Source organism: Perognathus longimembris, chromosome 10 (genome assembly GCF_023159225.1).
Source record: "Perognathus longimembris pacificus isolate PPM17 chromosome 10, ASM2315922v1, whole genome shotgun sequence".
Taxonomy (NCBI): Eukaryota; Metazoa; Chordata; class Mammalia; order Rodentia; family Heteromyidae; genus Perognathus; species Perognathus longimembris.
In genome coordinates this window covers 65,102,327-65,121,483 of record NC_063170.1, presented here as the reverse complement: position 1 = coordinate 65,121,483, position 19,157 = coordinate 65,102,327, and the positions used below count along the sequence as shown (strand labels likewise).

The window sequence follows — 19,157 nt, the reverse complement described above, 5'->3', positions numbered from 1 at the left end:
TGGAGGTGTGTCTCAAGGGGTAGAGCACTTGCCTAGTGAAAGCAAGGACTTAAGTTCAAATCTCAGTACTAGGGGGAAAAAAGGAAATGTACACACATACTTTGAAAACAAAAAAGGTAGCTGCAGTAGTGGAGGAATTCTTAGTCTCTGTTTTTCTTATTGGCACCTAAGAACCGTACATGTGAGCTTCTCCAGTTATCTTCCTTAAGGGTTCTCTAACAGGTATTCATTCCTCCCAGGCTCACACCCAGCATGGGACGCCTCTTCAGGAGCAAACTTAACACTGAGCTGCTCTCCAATGCTCTCCAATGACTAAGTATGCAAGCACACGACACCCAGAACGCAGGAGCAAAGCTTGTGAACCCCCCGTCCACTCGAATCCGCACCTGGTTCTTCCTGTAGTCTTGCTGCGAGTGCCTCAGGACCCTGTAGCAGAGACGACAGATGTGTCTGAAGGGAGCGTGCCGCTGGTCCCCCAGCTCCTCCAGCCGCAGCATGGGGCCATCCCCGCAGTCCGTGAAGGGGGCTTGCAACAACTTGAAGATCTGTGGGAACAGTGAAGACTGCCATCACGGGGGCTCTTGCAGGAAACACCACTGCACTGGTGGCTGGAGTCCACCGGGAATTGATGTCTATCAAAACACAGCACTGGCATGAACTCGGGTGGGCCTGGGTCCCTGCCAATCCCACCCCTGGGGCCCTAGGAGGTCCTCACAATGGGGTGGTGTTCAGCGCAAAGTAAGAGCAGACAGGGCTGGGTGGAAGCCAGCGTGGAGCCACACCCCTGTTTCCCTTCTGCCGGGGAGGGAAAGCCAAGTCGGGCAGCATGGGTCAGAGGCCCTTAGCTCAGAATGGAGAACCTCGGTGAAACTGGGTTTTTAGACATGCCCACAGTGGGAATTCTGGGCTGAGCTGCCTGCACATGCCTGCCAGGTACACGCTGACCTTGCAAATTGCTGACCAGCTCCTTCCTAACAGTTTGGGAACCATTGCCCCTTGCTTCCTGAGACTCCGTCCCACCCTCTACTAATACAAGTCAGTTGACCCTGGTCACACGAGTCACCATTCTCAACACCTATAACTGGCAAATCCCTCTGCAGTTTAAGCTACAAAAAAGCCACAGAGAGGGACTGGGAAGGTGGCTTAGTGGTGGAGTGATTGCCTAGCATGCATGAAGCCCTGGGTTCGATGCCTCAGTACCACATACCCAGAAAAAGCCAGACGTGGTGCTGTAGCTCAAGAGGTAGAATGCTAGCCTTGAGCAAAAAGAGGCCAGGGACAGTGCTTAGGCCCTGAGTTCAAGCCCCAGGACTGGCAAAAAAGAAAAAAGAAAGAAAAAGCCACATAGAGAACCTCAAATTTTATTACATTTGAGAGTCTAAAACCTCAGAGCACTTTCTCAAGGCTGCTAGATATTGGTGTCTCCTAGACTACAATCTTAATAAGATTTTTTTAATGTAATTCTTCTCAGTGGATACTTCAGAGCAGTAGATTATGGCCAAAGTTAATTTCAGTGTAATACCGGTAAAAATACCAAGAATATTATTTACATCAAAGATATGACTTGCCCTTGTAGGAATGGGCCCAGACATTAAGGCAGAGCCCTAATCTGGACTCAATGCATGGAACAGCTGGACACAATTTATTCTTGGCCTTAAAACCTCGTTGAAACATGAATTTTGTATATCATAGACTAACAGGAAATAGGAATCCCAAAGGCCAAATTCTCATGGAGAATGTGGGCCTTGTTTCTCTTTTAACATTGGCAGAGCCAGGAATTTTTAAAGGTAAGAATTGTAGCTAAATCTTTTACAGCTTTAGAGCACTGTGCGGTACAGTAAGCTCATCTTGCTCCTTGATTTATGACACATGATTTTGAACAAGTGTGGTTAACAACAATACATGTTATTAATAGCTGTGTTTATATGGTCCCGTGAGCTCCTGTTTTTCCTGCCCTTAACTCTGTGAAAATGTGCCTCTCAAAAGACAAATTGTGATATAAGTTATGGTAATCTTCCCAAACCAAAAAGAGCTTGTGAAGTACTTATGTGATTCAAGTGAAAACATTGGCTTTGTCGAAAGAAGCCATGTATTCCGCAGGAGCTTAGGGACGTTATGGGGAAATACATGAACCAAGCACAGACTGAACTCAATCCTGAACATTCTGGGTTTTTCTGTGGTGGTCTCTGTGGAACTACAGGCCTTCAGAGGGCAAGGGTCTACCGGACGTATCTCTGCGTGCTTCCTGTGCCCTGAATCTGTCACCTCCTGCCTCTAATTTGTCTTTATACCAGCTTAAGCTGGAGCTAGGACAGTCTGGATCATCCATGTGCCTCCAACACTCTTGTAGGGAAAGCCTGATCCTCAATGCAACCGTATTCTGAGGGGGGTGGGTGGTGGTGAATCATGAGAGCTCCGACCTGATGAGTGGACTCGTTCACTGCAGGACGCAGAACTTCCCTGTTATAAAAGCACGCTTCTGTTGTCTGCTTCCTGGCCAACAGGCAGGAAGTAGTTCTGTTCCATCACAAGCTCCTCATCATGGAAGATGCTCACCAAAACCCATCTGCATGTACCATACCAGGAGCAGACAAGGACTTCAGGTGGTGCCGACCTCCCCTTTGGGCTCACTGATAGAACATCTGTTCTGGTCCCCTGCAGGATTTTGACAGTGGGAAAGGGGGAGGGGAGCTATCTGTGCTTAACCTTTAAGTCTGCTGTGAACTCAGAACTCTGAGAAAAGTAAGTTCCATTCCTACATACCCACTGTCAAGGCTTCTAGGCGGAAGGATCATGTGCCTTGAGCAGCTGTCATCTCAGGGATTCCCCCCAGTCTACCCACCTGCTTGAGAATGTTCTGCTCTCTCATCAGCTTCTGCCGTTCTCTGTTGGGCTTGGAGAAGACAACTTCAAGCACGTCCTGGCCAGAGTTAGTTCCACCAGTGACAAAGTAAACCAGGTCCTCCAGCAGCTTCGTTACAGAGCTTAGGAGGAAAAAGAGTCAATATTAGAGACAGTGCTCCAGGTTCCCCTTGAAAGCCTTCAGGCCTCATGAACCAATGAAGCAAGCTGGGATCTACTCTTTCCGGTTATCTTGCAATCCACAGCCAAGGCCACATATTACAAGGATGGAAACACATCACATACTGTTTTCCATATAGGATGACCCTCCACAAAATGAGTATCTCTACCTCCTAACACTTATTAATAAAGTAACTCCAGAACTGTGTGAGACACAGAAAGGGAGATACTCAGTTTCTAGCCATTTTCCATGGAAGCCACCACGAGTGTTCAGACCCACTCACTACCTCACACAGGGCCGTGGCGCTGCACTCTCTCCCCCTGGCAGGACACTGCCCAAATCCACAGGAGAAGAACACTGCTGGGGGGTGGGGCACACACACAGGGACTCTCCTGGGGGGGGAGGAGGAGTGCACACACAGGGGCTCTCACCGTCTTTCATTCTGGGTGATGGTGCCCTTTTCCAGCTTCCCGGCAATGGAGCCTAGCACCTTGCTGGCATCATTGGCAAAATCCAGGTCCCGAACTTCAGCGGGAGACACAGGAACAATGGCGAAGGCCTCCTTATCCTCCTTCACGGGCGAGGTGCCAATCTGAAATTCAAGTGATCTTTGTAGGACAATCTTGGGTGGATGGTGTGAGGCATGAGTGATTACTGACTCTGTTTGAGCTATCTTGGAGCTAAGAGACCAACAATGGAGTGGGGGGGGCGCGATTAAAAAACTGTAAAAAAAAACAACTCAATGTAAATCCTACAAAATTAAGAAAAGTAAGGAGGGGGTGGGTTGGGAGGGACGAGTGAGAATGTTGATGCTGTATTCATAAGCTGATTTGTTGAATGGCAACTACTTTGTTAAACTACTTTAAAGATTTATATGTATGTATATGTGTGTATGTGAATATACATACACACACAAACACACAGACACACACACACCAACAATATACAGGCACACCTCTGGAATGATGCATTCCAAATGGTTAACAGGTGTTATCTCTGGAGAACAGTGAGGAAGAAAAGAGGGCACTGCTGTGATTTTTATAGTTTCAAGTACGATATGTAATATGTAAGATTCTTGTAAAAGATATCTTTAACAATCAAAAAAGTATATATGGAATATGGTATTTACAGACTCTAGACAGTATTACAATATATCACTGTAATGATATAATCATTTGTCCAATTCTCCTATTAACCTGGCAATGTTCATGAAAATATAACAAAGAAGCCAATAACCTTCTTCAACAAAAACAAATATATGAAAGCATCTTTCCAAAGAATATCCCATATGTATGTATTTAGTCTCTATAAACTTACAGACAATGGGAAGCAAAGGAAGGAAGAGAAGGTAAAAGGGGATTCAGAGAACTTTCAAGAAACATAGGTGTCTTCTAAAATAGAGGAGGGAGAAAAATTTAAAATTTGGGGCAAATCAACAAGTAATGTGATGTGCCTCAAGACGTGAGGCAACATCCCCTAGACAAAATCATCCACTGAACAAACATGAAATATAGGCACCTGCTCAGTCACGAGGGCAAAAGCCACGGAATAAAAGGCTCTGAGCATTTCAAAAGCCCTGAGTTTGCTGTACCTACGTCCTTTGGAGAAAATTCTTTCAATGCATTTGTGTTTGGCCATGACTAGGGGAGAGAGGGGAGAGAGAGGAGAGGGGGTGGGGAAGAGAAGCAGGGAGAGAGGGAGGAGTAGGGGGGAGGGAGAGATTCCACATGCCCTTATTTGTCCTCAAATGAGGCCTTCCATTTGGGAGCGGGCGACCCTGGGCAGGCGGCCAGTGCTGGCACGTACCTTCAGCATCACCGGCTTCTCCTCCTCCTTGTCAATCGGAATGTTTGTGCTGTGAACCCAGGTATTGGTGCATAGGTGTCTGAGCCGGACATAGGAGTTCCTAAGGGGAAGAAAGGGTCCAGGAACAGGAATGTTTGGGTTGACTCTACAGTCATTTGTCTGCAACATAACTAATCAGAGTAGAAACCTAGGCCAAACAGTTCTCACCGCATCCCCAGGTCAATACACACCGAGGGGCACATTGTGGTGGCTCAAGTCACATTCTGATGAATTTGTAACAGAATGTAATTTATAGTGACTATGAAAGGATTGCAATCATCTGTATTTCTAAATGCAAGTCCTGTTATTACATAGTATATACCACATGAGACATGGCACCAAGAACCAAGTACAAGTTCCTAAGTATGCAGTAACATTTGTTATAAGTGATAAGTTAAACAAGATTTTCCTAAGGCTCGATAAAGCCAAAAACAAAATCATAAAGTTCTTAGGAGAAAATATGTGCAAATATTCACTAACTTTGTGTCAGGAAAACTTTCTGAAGCATCTAATTAAGTATAAGATCTTCAAATTGTAAAGGAAAAGGACATATTTTATTGCATAGGCTAAGTGTCATATCTTTTACAGGGAAAGTTGTGTGTGTGTGTGTGTGTGCGCGCGTGTAAGTCACAAAGATAAAAAAGAACAATCTCAAGAAACGAGCGAAACACAAAATGTAAGATTATTAATCCTTTTGTATAACTATTTAAATAAAAAAGGAATTTAAAAATGATTAATCCATACATATAATGAATACCACAAATCAATAAGAAAGGCATGAATAGTGGAAATTAAGATGTGATAAGGACATAAATCAGTAATTTAATAACAAAATATGAATGGCTGATTAGCATTACAAGTTGTGCAGTCAATCTTCTCAATATATAATGTGGTGCACAAATTAAGACAACAAATCATTTTATCCCGTCATATTCTACGAATCTCCAAGACTGATAGGAATAGCAACAAGAGCTTAAGGAAATGAGTTCTACTTATTGAGTTTGGGGGGGTTTATTACTTTTGTTTTGTTTGGAGCCTACACTAGGCATGAGCTCTGTCCCAAGCCCCTGTGCATCTTTGGTAAATTGGTGAAACAGTCATCAGGCGAACTCTGGAAAGGCATCTGTGTGTGTGTGTGTGTGTGTGTGTGTGTGTGTGTGTGTGTGTGCTCATGTGTGTGTGCTCACGTGTGTGTGCTCATGTGTGTGTGTGCGCATGCGCACATGCTGGTTCTTCCAGGGCTTAAACTCAGGGCTTTTATTCTCACTCAGTTCTGCTCAAGGCTAGCATTCTACTACCCAAGCCACCCTTCGAGTCCAGCTTCTTTGCTGGTTAATAGAAGGGAAGAGGAGCCTCATAGGCTGTTTTGCTCAGGCTGCTTCAAACTTTGTCCCTCAGATGTGAGTCTTCTGGGTAGCTAGCATTCCAGAAAGGAGCCACGTGTGCCTGTCAGGAGTCTGGCATTTTATAACGTGTAATAAATATCTATCTTTTAATCTAGCAATCCCGTCTCAAAGTCTTCTCCTTTAAGAGATAATTGCACAGGTACAAAATGTGCATTAAGATGTTCAAGAAAGTATTATCTATCATTACAAAAATGCAGACGGTCCACTGCCTCAGTAAAAGACTCATTAATTATACTGCATGCATAGAATACTACAAAGTTACTTAAAATGATGACAATTAACAGCAATTTGCTTGGAAACCCATATGTAATGTACTGTTCCATAAAAAAACTGATCAATGCAGCTTATGGTCTCATTTTTTTATAAAGTAGATGTTATTGTTGCATGTACAAAGAACTGTCTCAATTACATGAGCCAAAATTTTAGCAGTAGTTGGACAGATAAATTGATGTCAGTTTTTTTTTTCTTTTTACTTGTTTCTTGGTTCTTCACATAGTTTTCGGGTATTTTTTCTTGTTTCTTTTTCTACAACAAGCATAGAGAAGCTTGAAGCTTTCTAGGCTTTTCAACTTAGCTTTTCATTAAAAAGAAAAAAGCAGTAGAAACAATGGCTTTCATTCAAGGGCCTACCATCATCATGAGTGGGATAAGATAAATGCACGCCAAGCAACCCGACGAACAGGAGACAGATATTAAAAGCACATCTTCAGAGATGATCAAGGGGGACTCAGACAGTGATAGAAGTGTTCTGTCACAGGTATACAATTTAGATTATTTATAGCTGGAGTGTTTGCCGTTGGTGGGATGGGTGGGAGAGGGAGGAAGGGAAAACATTCATACTAGAAGTAATGTAGCACAGTGGCACACCAGAGTCATGGGAAAGGCCGGGGGAGATCAGACCTGCGTCTTCAGCAGGCCCCCTGCCTTCCTCCCTCCACTGCCTTCCTCCCTCGGACTGCCCTGAATCCTCCAAGTAAGGCCACAAGAGGGCAACCCAAGTGACAGTCACTTAGTGACAGGAATACAAAATAAGTAACAAGATACTTAACTTAAAGATGTGCAGTGTTTCTGAGTAAATTGGTTACTTTTGCTTACTTTCAAGCACAATCAAAGCGAGAGCTTAGCTTTTTAGTTGGATGTTAACGTTCTATAGAGTTACTTGTCAAATTTCATTTAAGACACAAGAGGCAATTCCTCTAAGGTCTCATTCCTAATTGTTAACTCAAAAGCCTTGCTCTCAGCATGAGGACAAGAAGAGCCCCAGGGCCGCCAGCCCTCTCACTGCTCATTGTGTGCATCTCATCTACGCGTCTGCGACTCCATTATGGTTTAGCACATCCCAAGTGCTTCTCACTTTAGTATGGCAAGATTCTTCCAACCAGTGAGTATCTAAGAAAGGCTTTTGTTGATAACATTTACCCAAGCTCATATACCTAAAGTTAAGACTTTTTGATCTGCAAACAAGCAAAAAAAAATCAGCATAAATTTTAAGATGCAGGGAAAGGAACATATAACTTCTGAGGTGTTTTTGTTTGGGGTTGCCGTTGGTTTTGTTTTGGTGCTACTAGGGCCTTCACTTGCCGGGCAGGCACTCCACCACTTGAGCCATACTCCTAGCTCTTTTGGGGTCTTGTTATTTTTCTAATAACATCTCACTTTTTACCCAGGCTTCCCAGACTTCAATCCTATGTTCATTTCCCATAGAGCTGGGATGACAGGTATGCAACTCAGTCTTTTACTGACGGACATGGAAACTTCTTGGCTAGGCTTGAGCAGCAATCCTCATGATCTTAGCTTCCCAATTGGCAGGGATTTACCAAAGTGAGCCAGGGCGCCTCACTACTCCTAGGACCCTCTGCCTTCCCAGGGTCAGCGCACTGGAGGTCTTCTCTTCTGGCTCGGAAGCTGCTGACCGAGAGCAAACGTGAATAAGTAATTATAAAACAGAGCTAGCTCAAGATGGTGAGTGAACAGGGGCACCGTGCAGAACACTTTCTCCATCAAGCTAAAATCCCTTGCCTCTGTGTTTACAATCAGTCTGGCTAGCATACCTGTCCACAAAGACGGTCAGCTGATGGAGAAACGATAATAAAGAGGGGGAACACAGAAGCAGGGGTTCTAACCAGCCAGCATGGCTTTGCCAGCTGACCTCAAATCTCAACTTTCCTTTCCCACATGGCCGCAGGGATTTTCAAACTGCTGGGGAATAGAACACGGGCCAACCAGCTCCTCATTCTTTCTGTATCTGATGGAACAATATGACATTTTAAATCATGCTCTGTTCTGTTCCATCCTAACCAACTTTAACATCTAGCACAGCATATAAATGTCATCCCCTGAAGTCCTAAGAAAAATTCCAATTAGGATAGCTCACATAAAAAAAAGACAATAACAAGTGGCAGAGGGAATGCAGAAGCTGGAACCTTCACGAACTGATGAAGGGAAAGGAGAATGGTACATCTGCTTTCAGAAGAAACACGGCTACCATATGATCCTATGATTTTACATCTAGGCACAGACTCCAGAGAAAGATAAATTGTGCATGCAAACAATAAATAAATGTCCATACAAAAATGTGTGCTGAGACTTTTCCAGGAGCACTGAGCGTCACAGGCCAAATGTGCCAACAACTCAAATGACCACTAGCAAATAAGTGGATGCATAAAAGGCACAACAGTGGAATGTTTTTAGTGATAAAACTAAGTGAAATACTGATATATGCTTCAATGTGCAGATGAATCTTGAAAACACCTCTAAGTAACAGAAGCCAGTCGCTTAAAATGTGACTCCGTTCCTCAGATGAATCTGAGGCTGAGGGTAGGTTTGATGATTGATGACGTGATGATGTGATGATTAAGGACAGGCTTGATGAGTGTGAAGGTTTTTTTCTGGGCTAGTATAAATGCTCCAAAATTGATTTTGGTGATGGTTGACCAATTCGGCTAACGTGCTCCCAACCAATTAAGTGAGCACATCATATAGGTAAATTATAGCACAATAAGTCTGGGGTGTGTATGTATTTAGAGATAAGCCTCCACTCTGTGGCCTACACTAGGCACAAATGCACAGATTCAAGCAACCCCCTTGCTTAGCCTGGCAAGTAGCTGGGACTACAGGAAGATATCATTGACCCTGTCAGACGAAGTTTTTAAGCCAAGGGTTCTGGACTTGGAAAAGGCAATCTGTGTCCACACTCGGGACTCTCTGCAAGAGCATCTCTAGCCTTTCTCAGACTCTCCAGGCATTAACAACCCTGAAGAGTTTAAGAAGGGGCGCTCTATGGACTGAATGGTAAGGAAAGGCCTTGTTGCCTTCTGTGTGGGATTGCATTAACTCTGAAGCCTTGGAGAGGGCCAGCAACAGTACTAAGCCAAAGACAAGGTCCTCCTAAAATCTGGGGAGGACCTAAGCTACAGATGTGAGTTTCAAGCCCCACTCAGGCTGAGTAGGAAAGTGGCAAGGTGTACACAAACAACGAAACCCAGTAATTCTCAGGAGAATACCCTTGCGTAAGATCCACAAACGCTAGGTGGACTTCCACCAACTAACAGTGTGTAAGCCAATCAGAAGGACTGTACAGCTGGGTGCTCACACCTAGCTGGCTCACACCTGTAATCCTAGTTACTCAGGAGGCTGAGATCTGAAGATCATGGTTCAAAGCCAATCTAGGCAGGAAAGTCCATGATATTGTTATCTCCAATTAACCACCAGAAAACCAGAAGTGGTGCTGTGGCTCAAAGTGTTAGAAAGCAAGCCTTGAGCAAAAGAGCTCAGGGGCAGTACCCAGGCCCTGAGGTCAAGCTCTATAACTGACCAAAAAAAGAAGTACTGTCCAAACAGCCCTATCTATCAGACATTTAGGAGTCTGTCTTGTGATTAAGTTCTTTCAATTCTCTACTAATCGATGTCTTTATTTATAAAAGGTGGATAATAATTCCTTACAGGGTTTCTTATGATAACAAAATTATATAATGTAAGTATATGTTTATAACATTGTGCTTAATTAGCATGTACCCAATACTCAATCAATGCTGGCCATTACTAATACTGACTGGTGACTTTGTCAATCATATGCTTTTTTCCCATTTTATAGTTCAGTTATTAAAATGCACTCCTGGGCAAGAAAAGTAAAAGTTAAATTAATTAATCAATGGAGAGGAGTCTAATTTCTCACTGCTTTAAGTTAAACTCAGTATGCACACAGCAAATCTCACGTACTCTAGTTTCTAAAATTACTCATTTGTCTAGTCCATTAGATAAAAAGAATGCCCCGGTTTGAGGAAGGAAGAAGAGAGTAACAGATACATGCTGAGTTGCCTAGGCTTAAGGTTTGATGTTCACCTCAGTATGGTGCTTTTATCCAATTTACCACTCATGAGCCATATGAAAATCAAATGCCATAGTGATGACTCAGTCCAAGTTTGGCCAATTCTAATGACAATAATGATTTGGATTTCAAGGAAATGGGCAAACCAACAAGACCAGCCCTGATTTCCTTGGAGTAAGCCATTTTGCAATCATACCTTGGGACAAGGCTGTCACCTCCACGGAGAGTGGTAGGGTCCAGCTCGAAAATAGAGGAGATATCATTGCCTTCAGGCACGGAGACCAAGGAGTACACCATCTTTTCTTGGGCATTTCGCAGCCTACTCCGAGATGCGTCCTGATCTGGGTCCACCTGAGGGCACAAAGTCATCTGGTCAAGACCTCTGCATGTCAAAGCCTTCGCTCACCACCATCATTCCTCAATCCTCAGGAACAGAGGAGAAACAATAGTGTCAGCAGTTCGCAGGAGAAGGACCACGATTTCTGTTGTGAACAGTGATAACCAGCCACCTGAGCCAAGAATATTTATTCTCAACCTCCTTCTGTCGCAATAAAAAATGCTTAAGCAAGGTGGAGTGATCACGGATGGCCATGGAAAGGTAGCTGTAGATGACAGGGACCTTCGCAGAACTATAGCCATTTGTAGCGGGGGGGGGGGGGGGGGGGGACAGTGCACCCTGAGGAAACTTAAGTCTGTGGAAATGTACACCCACAGCTGTGTTCCTCTGCAGTGACAGGTGTCTACCAACAGCATGGCAGCTGCTTTCCAGGAAAAGCAAAAAGAGAAAACTGAATCCAAGAGGTCCTCATAAGCACCAACTCCAGCATGGCCAATGAGCACAGGGCTACCTGACAAGGTCTGCTAGCCTTGAAAAACATGACACAGATGCCGAAGAAAAGGGCCTCTCCTTCTATGCCAGGATCTGGGTTCAGATGGGGAAAAAAATCCTGAAAGTAAAGGCTGACAATGACAAAGTACTCCTGGGAAACAGAAACATATGTGTTCTGGGCTCCGGTGAGCATAGGCCTAAGGAAGTTTTAGCCTAGGAACCTGCTCTGTCTGGAAGGCTCTGCAAGCTCCCTCTCAGCTTGCTGACTCTATGTAGGATGCTTTCTAATGTGTAACTCTCTAGAAAATTCAGCTGTATCATCCCCTCTCCCCACATCCTCTCAACCCTAGCTAGCTTCTCAAGCCGAATCACCACTTCTCCAAACAGGAATGAGAAAGCACCAGGAAGACACAAGATCCAAGAACACGAAGTCAAATCAAGGCAAAGAAGAAGGCAAGAGAGAAAATAACTCCATGGGGTCTGAGATCTAGACGTGAAGGCCACAGTCACTGAGAGTTCTTATAGCTGGGTGTGGTGTATGCACCTGTTGCAGTAACTACAGGACCTACCAGAGAGTTAAGGAAGAGGATCACTTGAGCCTAGGAGTTCAAGACCAGCCTGGGCAACAGAGCTAGACCTGTCTCAACGCACCCCCCTCCACTACCCACACACACCACACTTATTCCTGCTATGCCAAAGTAACGGCAGAACAACATCTGCATCCTCAGTTTAGAACATGGAACACCTGTTCTCCTTTAGCAAGACTGTTGCTTGCGAAGTAACTTCCAGCATCAACTCTGACCTGACAAGGAATGGGGTTTGGCTGTGGCCGGCAAAGGCACTGCAGAGCCCTGCAGCAGGTCTAGAGAACCGAGACTGTGCGGAGCCCACTGTATCTGTAAAGGACACCGAGCAAGGGGCTTCCCCTGGTCAGTGTGCAGTTGGCGTTTGCCACCTAGCGGGAAGAAGGCACTTGTAGAGTGGACAGAGAAGAGCAGCCTCCAGCTGGCCTAGGTCTCCCTCCAGGGACCGAGCAAGAGGCCCGAGTGTGCCACCATATTCAAGATGAACACAGCGCAGCCGAGTAAGGCTTGAGGAATCAGCAAGCAGGAGAGATTTGAGATGCTACTGCACCCAAACTCACACAACTCTAGCTTTTTTGTCCAAGGTTCAAGCCAAGCAGAGGGTGATGGGTGCAGGACCCTCCAGGACTAATGCCCCCACCCACAGAAGCCAATTTTGTGCTGCTGGCCTCACGGGCACGGGTGAGAGCCCTGTCCACACACGCCTCTGCCATCTGTGAGCGAGAGGGAGGGGAGCGGCCTCAGAGTAGGCAGAGCAATCAATGCACCCGCATCCACACCTCACCTGTTCTTCATCCTGCCTCCATGGCCTGGAGAAGCCTGCGCCATCGAAAGGCCACTGAACCTGGAGAGAGTCTAAGGTGCATCCTACGGAAGGACCATTTCACAATGGCATCTTCTTCCCTTTCAAATGACAGTGGTAAAACCTGTCCTAATTCCTGCACTGCCCAGGTGTCCTGGTAGATGCAAAGGCACTGAAAATGCCAGTGCTGAGATACAACTAAAACAAAAAAAAATGTCACTTGTACAGAAGAGAGGACTAAGGAAAGAGCCACCCCTTCTCCCACGGTACCCAGAGACTCACTCAGTCATCAGCTCGCCTATCTGCTGATGTGAGACCTACTCGGTCACTTCAGATGACAGCACAGAGGTCACCTGAGGCAAGTCACGCCAAGGCAGTCCTCTTGAAACAAAGAAAGGGCAAAGACAAGAGATGTCATATGAAAAAAAAAAAAAAAGCCAAGCCAAGTGTTCAAACTGCATAGGAACTATGGAGAGGGGTTTTACAATGGGCTTCCTAGGAACACTGGCCCAAAGCTAGAGTAGGCCAGGGTTTTTTTAAACCAGATTAATTGTTGAGGGTATAGTTTCAAAAGAGCCTCTCAAAGTGAGAATGACAAGGCAAGCAAGGAGAAAGATGGCCTCGGGCCCCAGCCAGTTTATACACGCACAGGTGAGAACTCTTACATACACTTCCTGAGTTTCTTTCAAGCCAACATTCTGCCCACATGTAACCAGAGTTAACCGTTAATGCAGAATTCACAAGAATTTCTAAAGACAATTACGTTTTGAGATATGCCCATCCCAACTCCTTTTGTTGATGCGCTAGTTGAAGTCCCTTCCAGTTTTTTTGGTGAGTTTTACTAAAAACAAACAACAACAAAAGAAAACAGCACTCTCAAGATTCCCAAGTTCCTCCCAATGTGTCAATAGGGGGGCAACTATCTGGGTTGCTTTTGTGTTTTGTGTTTGGGGGGGGGTTGTTGTTGTTTTTTGTCTTTGTAATTCTAAATGAAGCACTCTGCCAAGAAAATGTTTTACGGATGCCCGATGTCCAGCAAACACAACCACTGCATTCCTGAACCAGTAACGGGGACGCTGGAACCCTGGGTACCTACAATTACTTAGCCAGATGGTCTCCAAAGAAAAGTCCATTTTGCAGTAAAATTCCAAACCACATCATTCCCTAAAGCCTATTCCTGACTTTGTAGAAAGCAAGGCCAGAGGGACCGACAGTGTCTCCTCAGAAGCCAGCTGTGCCAGGCCTCACGCCCCCTCCACCGTCTGAAAGGACACTATCTATTTCACCCTCAGTAAGCCATCGGTGGAGTTAAAGAGAAGATCATTGTTTATAAAAGGCCAACTTCCACGTGGGCTACCAATGGGTCCAAAACAAGAGTATTCCAAGAGACACCACACGTATCTACCCAGGAGAGGAGACCGCAGTAGGCACAAAGAAAGAGCATCAAGACCGGTAGAGCCTGAGCCAATCAGAAAACAGAAGAATAGGACTTCTTTAAGGAAGGCACAGAACAAGACCTTGTTCAGAGCAGCCCAAGGTTTTCCCTTCCCCTGTGCTTCGTGGCCACAGTGACTATTTCCTAAATGGGGTTCCAGCTCATTCGGCCACTCCCTACCACATGAAGACAAGAAGGCTCTTGCTCGTACTTACTGAGGGTGGAAACTCCAGGCATTCTTCCTCAAAGTCAGGGTCTACCTGATGAAAAAGAATCATTAGGAAATTAAAACATCCATTGTTTTCTCAAGGACTGGGACCCATCTGCAGGAGACTTCCACACCTGCATCCATCGGTGAACAGCTAAGAACACGTCCCTTCCCTCCGTTCACAGAACCAGCATGCCACAACAAGAACACGGGTCACGCAGGCACAACACACACGGAACAATCCACCAGTTACCGGCACATGGCTCAGAAGTACAGACGAAGAAAAACAACAAGTCACTAGCAAAGCAACAGTTAAAGGCCTGAGATAAACAAAAAGATCAACGTGCCCTCCTCATTAATAATCCTAAACCAGGCCTCCCTCTAGGAAGAGTTCTATTTGCCTCAAAACCTAGCAGATAATACAACCACCATTCATCTTCAGCAAAGCACAGCACCTCCCAAAGCTGACGAGCTGGGTCCATAACTCCCTAAAGATCTGCTTCAAATTTCAGTTTAGATGTCTTGATCATCTGTTTTCAAATGTTGTTTTTTTTTTTAAATCATCAATTCATGCAAACCTCAGGCCTCCCTGGGAGTTCAGCACTGCAATTCCACAACCCTGGGTCAGTCTCAGGAGCAGTTCTGCCACACCCAGGCATCCCCTGGGAAATCTCTGAGCAGTCTTGCGGGTGGAACCACACAATGGGAGCGGATGCATGAGTCTCATATGAACGGACATCGTACACCTTCCAGCCGATCAGAGGAAAATTTAATGTAAAAATTAGAAGGTAAGTTCCTCTTGTCTTCAATACTGAGCCTTGCCCTAAAAGCTCATGTAGACCTTACACATCCAGTGAATCTCTTTGAGTCTCTGAGTTTTAAGGCCTGTGTCTATCTATTCCACTAAGGTTCAAGGAATCCAGTCTCCCTGGGAACTTGCCCAGTTCTTCGGAGGTGGGGAGGGGGTTAACAGTTGGGACTTCACATGCCCTGGGTCCGCTGCAGCCACATCTCGGTTACTCACGCTGGGAGTGCGGCTGACAGATAGGACGAGAGAACAAAACAGAAAGCGAATCCTAAACCCCACAGTGGCACCATTTATATTCTGACTTACTTTGTCCTCACGCCTTGGTGAGAACCCCTGCAAAGTCCTACACTACGTTAGCCATTTCTCTCTTCTTTTCTACCGAAAGGAGGAAGAGGGGAGCAGAAAAGCAGGAGGAAAGCCAAGGTGACAGCATTCCCGAGCTGCAGATACCAGAAGGTTACAGGTGAGTAAGAAAACTGGGTGTGGCCACACCTTCCGAAAGAAAACCACGATGCTGCTACTTACCTCTGCGGCCAGGTAATGCCCCGTGGCCAGGTGCTTGAAACGGAAGAGGCTGTTCCAATACCCCGCTCCACCGCGACAAGGGTCGTGCTGGACTACCTGCACAAAGAAGACACGTCAGCAGGAGTGGATGGCATGTCCTCCCATCCTAGGATGACCCTGAGTCTGTTTCAGGAGTGGTGGTTTTCTTTTTTCTAGTGGTGCTAGGGCTTGCACTGAGGGCCGTAAACTGGCTAGGCGGGTGTCCTCTAGTCTTGGTATTGAGATATTTTCTGAGATAGGGCCTTACTTCCTGCCCGGGCACATACCTAACCACAATCCTCCTATTTCATGCTTCCTGCCACGGCTGGGAGGAAGAGTGCATGCCGCCATGCCCAGATTCTTCTGTTGAGATGGAGTCTTGGGTCTTATTTTTGTTTTTGCCAAAGCTGGCCCGGAACCATGGTCCTTCTGATCTCAGTCTCCCACAGAGCGACGGTGACAGGCATGTGCCACCATGCCATGGTATTTGCTGGGAAGGAGTGTCCCATGTATGCCCAGGCTGACCTCACGAGTATGCTCTGTGATGCCTCAATCTCAGCTTCCCAAGCAGCTAGGATTACAGTACATGGCACTGGCACCCAGCCAGGAGGAAGTGGATATTTTTCAACCAGAAAAAACAGCACTGTCCAAACCGGTGGACCAGTGCCACATGGAGCTTCCAAACTGTAACAACATGGAAATATCCACGGTCTCCTAGAAGTATGAATGACTGAAGGACTTCCAATAGTTTTTGGATCCCTTGCCTTACTAATGAAATAGAAGTGAAGATTCTGAAACTCGTCCATAAGACTCCAGCTGATTAAGAGGAACTTTATGGAGAACTTTCAAAGCAGTCTAGGCATGCAACTGTGTATGGGAATGCACACTCAGACCTGTGCTCAGGAACACAAAATTCTGGAGGGTCAGGGTCAATTTACCATAAAACTTCAGATTCTAGCCATGATACACTGATAGTGCCATAAACAAACACTGTATGAAACATAAAACTGTCACAGATAAAACTGGATCAAATGTGAAACAACTGTTCTGTTTGCTAGGCAACAGGGGATGCACAAGTATGGTCTCTGACAACAGGAAACAAGGTGAGCGCCATGTTTGTCTGGTTTTCTGCCCATATTTTCTGGGGTTGGAGGGTACTGGGCACTAAGCTCTTGGAGCTACAGGGATGGGCAGACTCTGGGGTTCAGAGTCACACAGGGATAAGTCCAGGAATCTACACAACAGTCCCCTTTTCAAGTTTGGCTGTAAATATCAAAACATGTTATGTATATGGCAAGATCCACATAGCCAATAAAGAACGAAGAAGAAGGATGCAGCTCAGTGGTTAATCACTTGTTACCAAGCATGCTGAGCTCCATCTCCAGCGGCATGTCGACACACCAACACACCCCGAGTACAGGAAGGAAGGTGAAGACAACTCCATACTCTAAGGCTCACTCAGCTTGGAAAGGCTCTGATTCTGACAAGTCAAGATGGTCCCATGAGCCATCTTTCTTCTCTTTTCTTTTGCCAGTCCTGGGACTTGAAACTGAAGGCCTGGGCGCTGTCCCTGAGCTTCTTTTGCTCAAGGCTAGTGCTCTACCACTTGAGCCACAGCGCTACTTCTGGCTCTTTCTGTTTATGTGGTACTGAGGAATGGAACTCAGGGCTTCATGCATGTTAGGCAAAGCACTCTACCGCTAACTAGGCCACATTCCCAGCCTACGAACCATTTGGGGCACTGAGACATCAAAAAGTTTCCCCTTAATGGCAGAGCTAATCTGGCCTAAAGATAAAAGCAACTCTACTGTGACCTGAGATAAAGCATAAAAAACAAGCCTTCAAAGGTTCACAGTGACCCACAGCAACTTGACTGACAAAACAAAACTCTCACCACTTGTTACAGGGACAAGATTCCAATCATCCAATAAAGGAGCACTACAGTGTTCAGCAAAGAATCACCAAGGAATCCAGGTCAGGGAGAATCCTAAGTCAGGGAGAGGCAACCCACAAATTCAGCTGGATAATCGCAAATAATCTAACTGATGACTATGTGGGTTGATTTGGGAAATAAAACCCAAAGTTTTCGAATTTTAATATATACCCTCAAAAATCAAGAAATTTAAGGAATCCCAATGGCGTGTGCACATACATACACCATAATCAGATTCACATAAAGTGAAAAAATTAAAGTCTTTAAGGTATCTGAAGAAGGGAGGAAGCTATAGTACATACAGGGAACAGACTTGAAAACCACTATATGAAAAGCAATGTGAGCCGAAAAACCATGATCAGAAAGGAAACACTGTATCTAGAACTCAATATCCAGCAAGAATCCTCTTCAGAAATGAAGGCCACTGGAGAAGTAGGAACCCTGACACACTGCTGCTGGGCATGTTATGAGGGTGGCCCCTTCAGAAGGCAGCCTGGCAGCCCTTTGGAAGGTTACACAGGCAAGGCAAATCACCCACAGTTCCATTCACAAGAAAATATATGCCCATGGTGTACCCATATGTTCACAGCAGCCCTCCCAGGATCTAAACTGGAAACAATCCAAAGAAATGTCATTTGGCAATAAAAAGCCACAGAGTACATGTAGTAATAAGGAAGGCCTTTGAAAACATTATTTGCAACCATCTGAATTATTTGTGTCCCCGCAAATTCCTATGCTGAAATCTAACCCACCGTGGTGGTGGTATTTAGAAGAGGAGGTCTTGGGAAGTGGTTAGCTCATGGGTGCAGAGCCTCATGATTGGGATTAAAGACTATAAGAGAGCTTCCTAAGTCAATTTCTGCCACATGAAGAAGCAAGTCCTCAGCCATCTCCAGGGCCCTGATCTTTACCTGTTAGCCTTCCAAATCCCTCAGAAACAAGCTGATATTCGTAAGCTACCTGGTAGACTGGGTTTTGTTTTAGCAGCCCAAATTGAACTGAAGTATTAATCTATGCAAAATATATTACATACAAAGGACTATATAGGTCACAAGCCTCTGGGATAGGCAAATCCATAGTAATACAAAGTAGACCACATGCCAGGCAGAAGAGGAGGAGGAGGAGGAGGAGGAGGTGTGTGTGTGTGTGTGTGTGTGTGCGTGTGTGTGTGTGTTATGAGAGGTAGATTATGGGGAAGTGGTGACCCTAACAGGAACAGGAGATCTCTTATAGCAATGAACATACAACCCTCTGAACCCATCAAAAATCATTATGTAAATTTGTATCTCAACAAAACTAATATTTTAAAAAAGGAAAATAATACTACTTTAAAATAAAGGTGTTTTCACACAAATGAGCCTGGAGGGAATGTTCAAGGGCAGACTTACAGTACATGCAATGACAAAGGAAGTTCT

At 45.2% G+C, this 19,157-nt stretch overlaps 1 protein-coding gene across 14 annotated transcripts in view; it reads right to left on the bottom strand.

Moving 5' to 3' along the window:
* The window catches only part of Itpr1 (inositol 1,4,5-trisphosphate receptor type 1), a 292,664-nt gene that overhangs the window by 154,645 nt on the left and 118,862 nt on the right, over positions 1 to 19,157 (bottom strand). For 9 of the 14 annotated variants that reach the window (XM_048356179.1, XM_048356178.1, XM_048356180.1 and 6 more), the window contains exons 11-17: positions 15,792 to 15,887; positions 14,466 to 14,510; positions 10,797 to 10,951; positions 4,829 to 4,928; positions 3,454 to 3,614; positions 2,843 to 2,984; positions 387 to 545 (exon numbers count right to left, since the gene is read on the bottom strand). In XM_048356179.1, coding sequence (XP_048212136.1) covers positions 387 to 545; positions 2,843 to 2,984; positions 3,454 to 3,614; positions 4,829 to 4,928; positions 10,797 to 10,951; positions 14,466 to 14,510; positions 15,792 to 15,887 — 858 coding nt within the window. The remainder of the gene's footprint in view (positions 1 to 386; positions 546 to 2,842; positions 2,985 to 3,453; positions 3,615 to 4,828; positions 4,929 to 10,796; positions 10,952 to 14,465; positions 14,511 to 15,791; positions 15,888 to 19,157) is intronic. The other 5 variants (XM_048356184.1, XM_048356190.1, XM_048356185.1 and 2 more) reach the window with 1 other exon arrangement.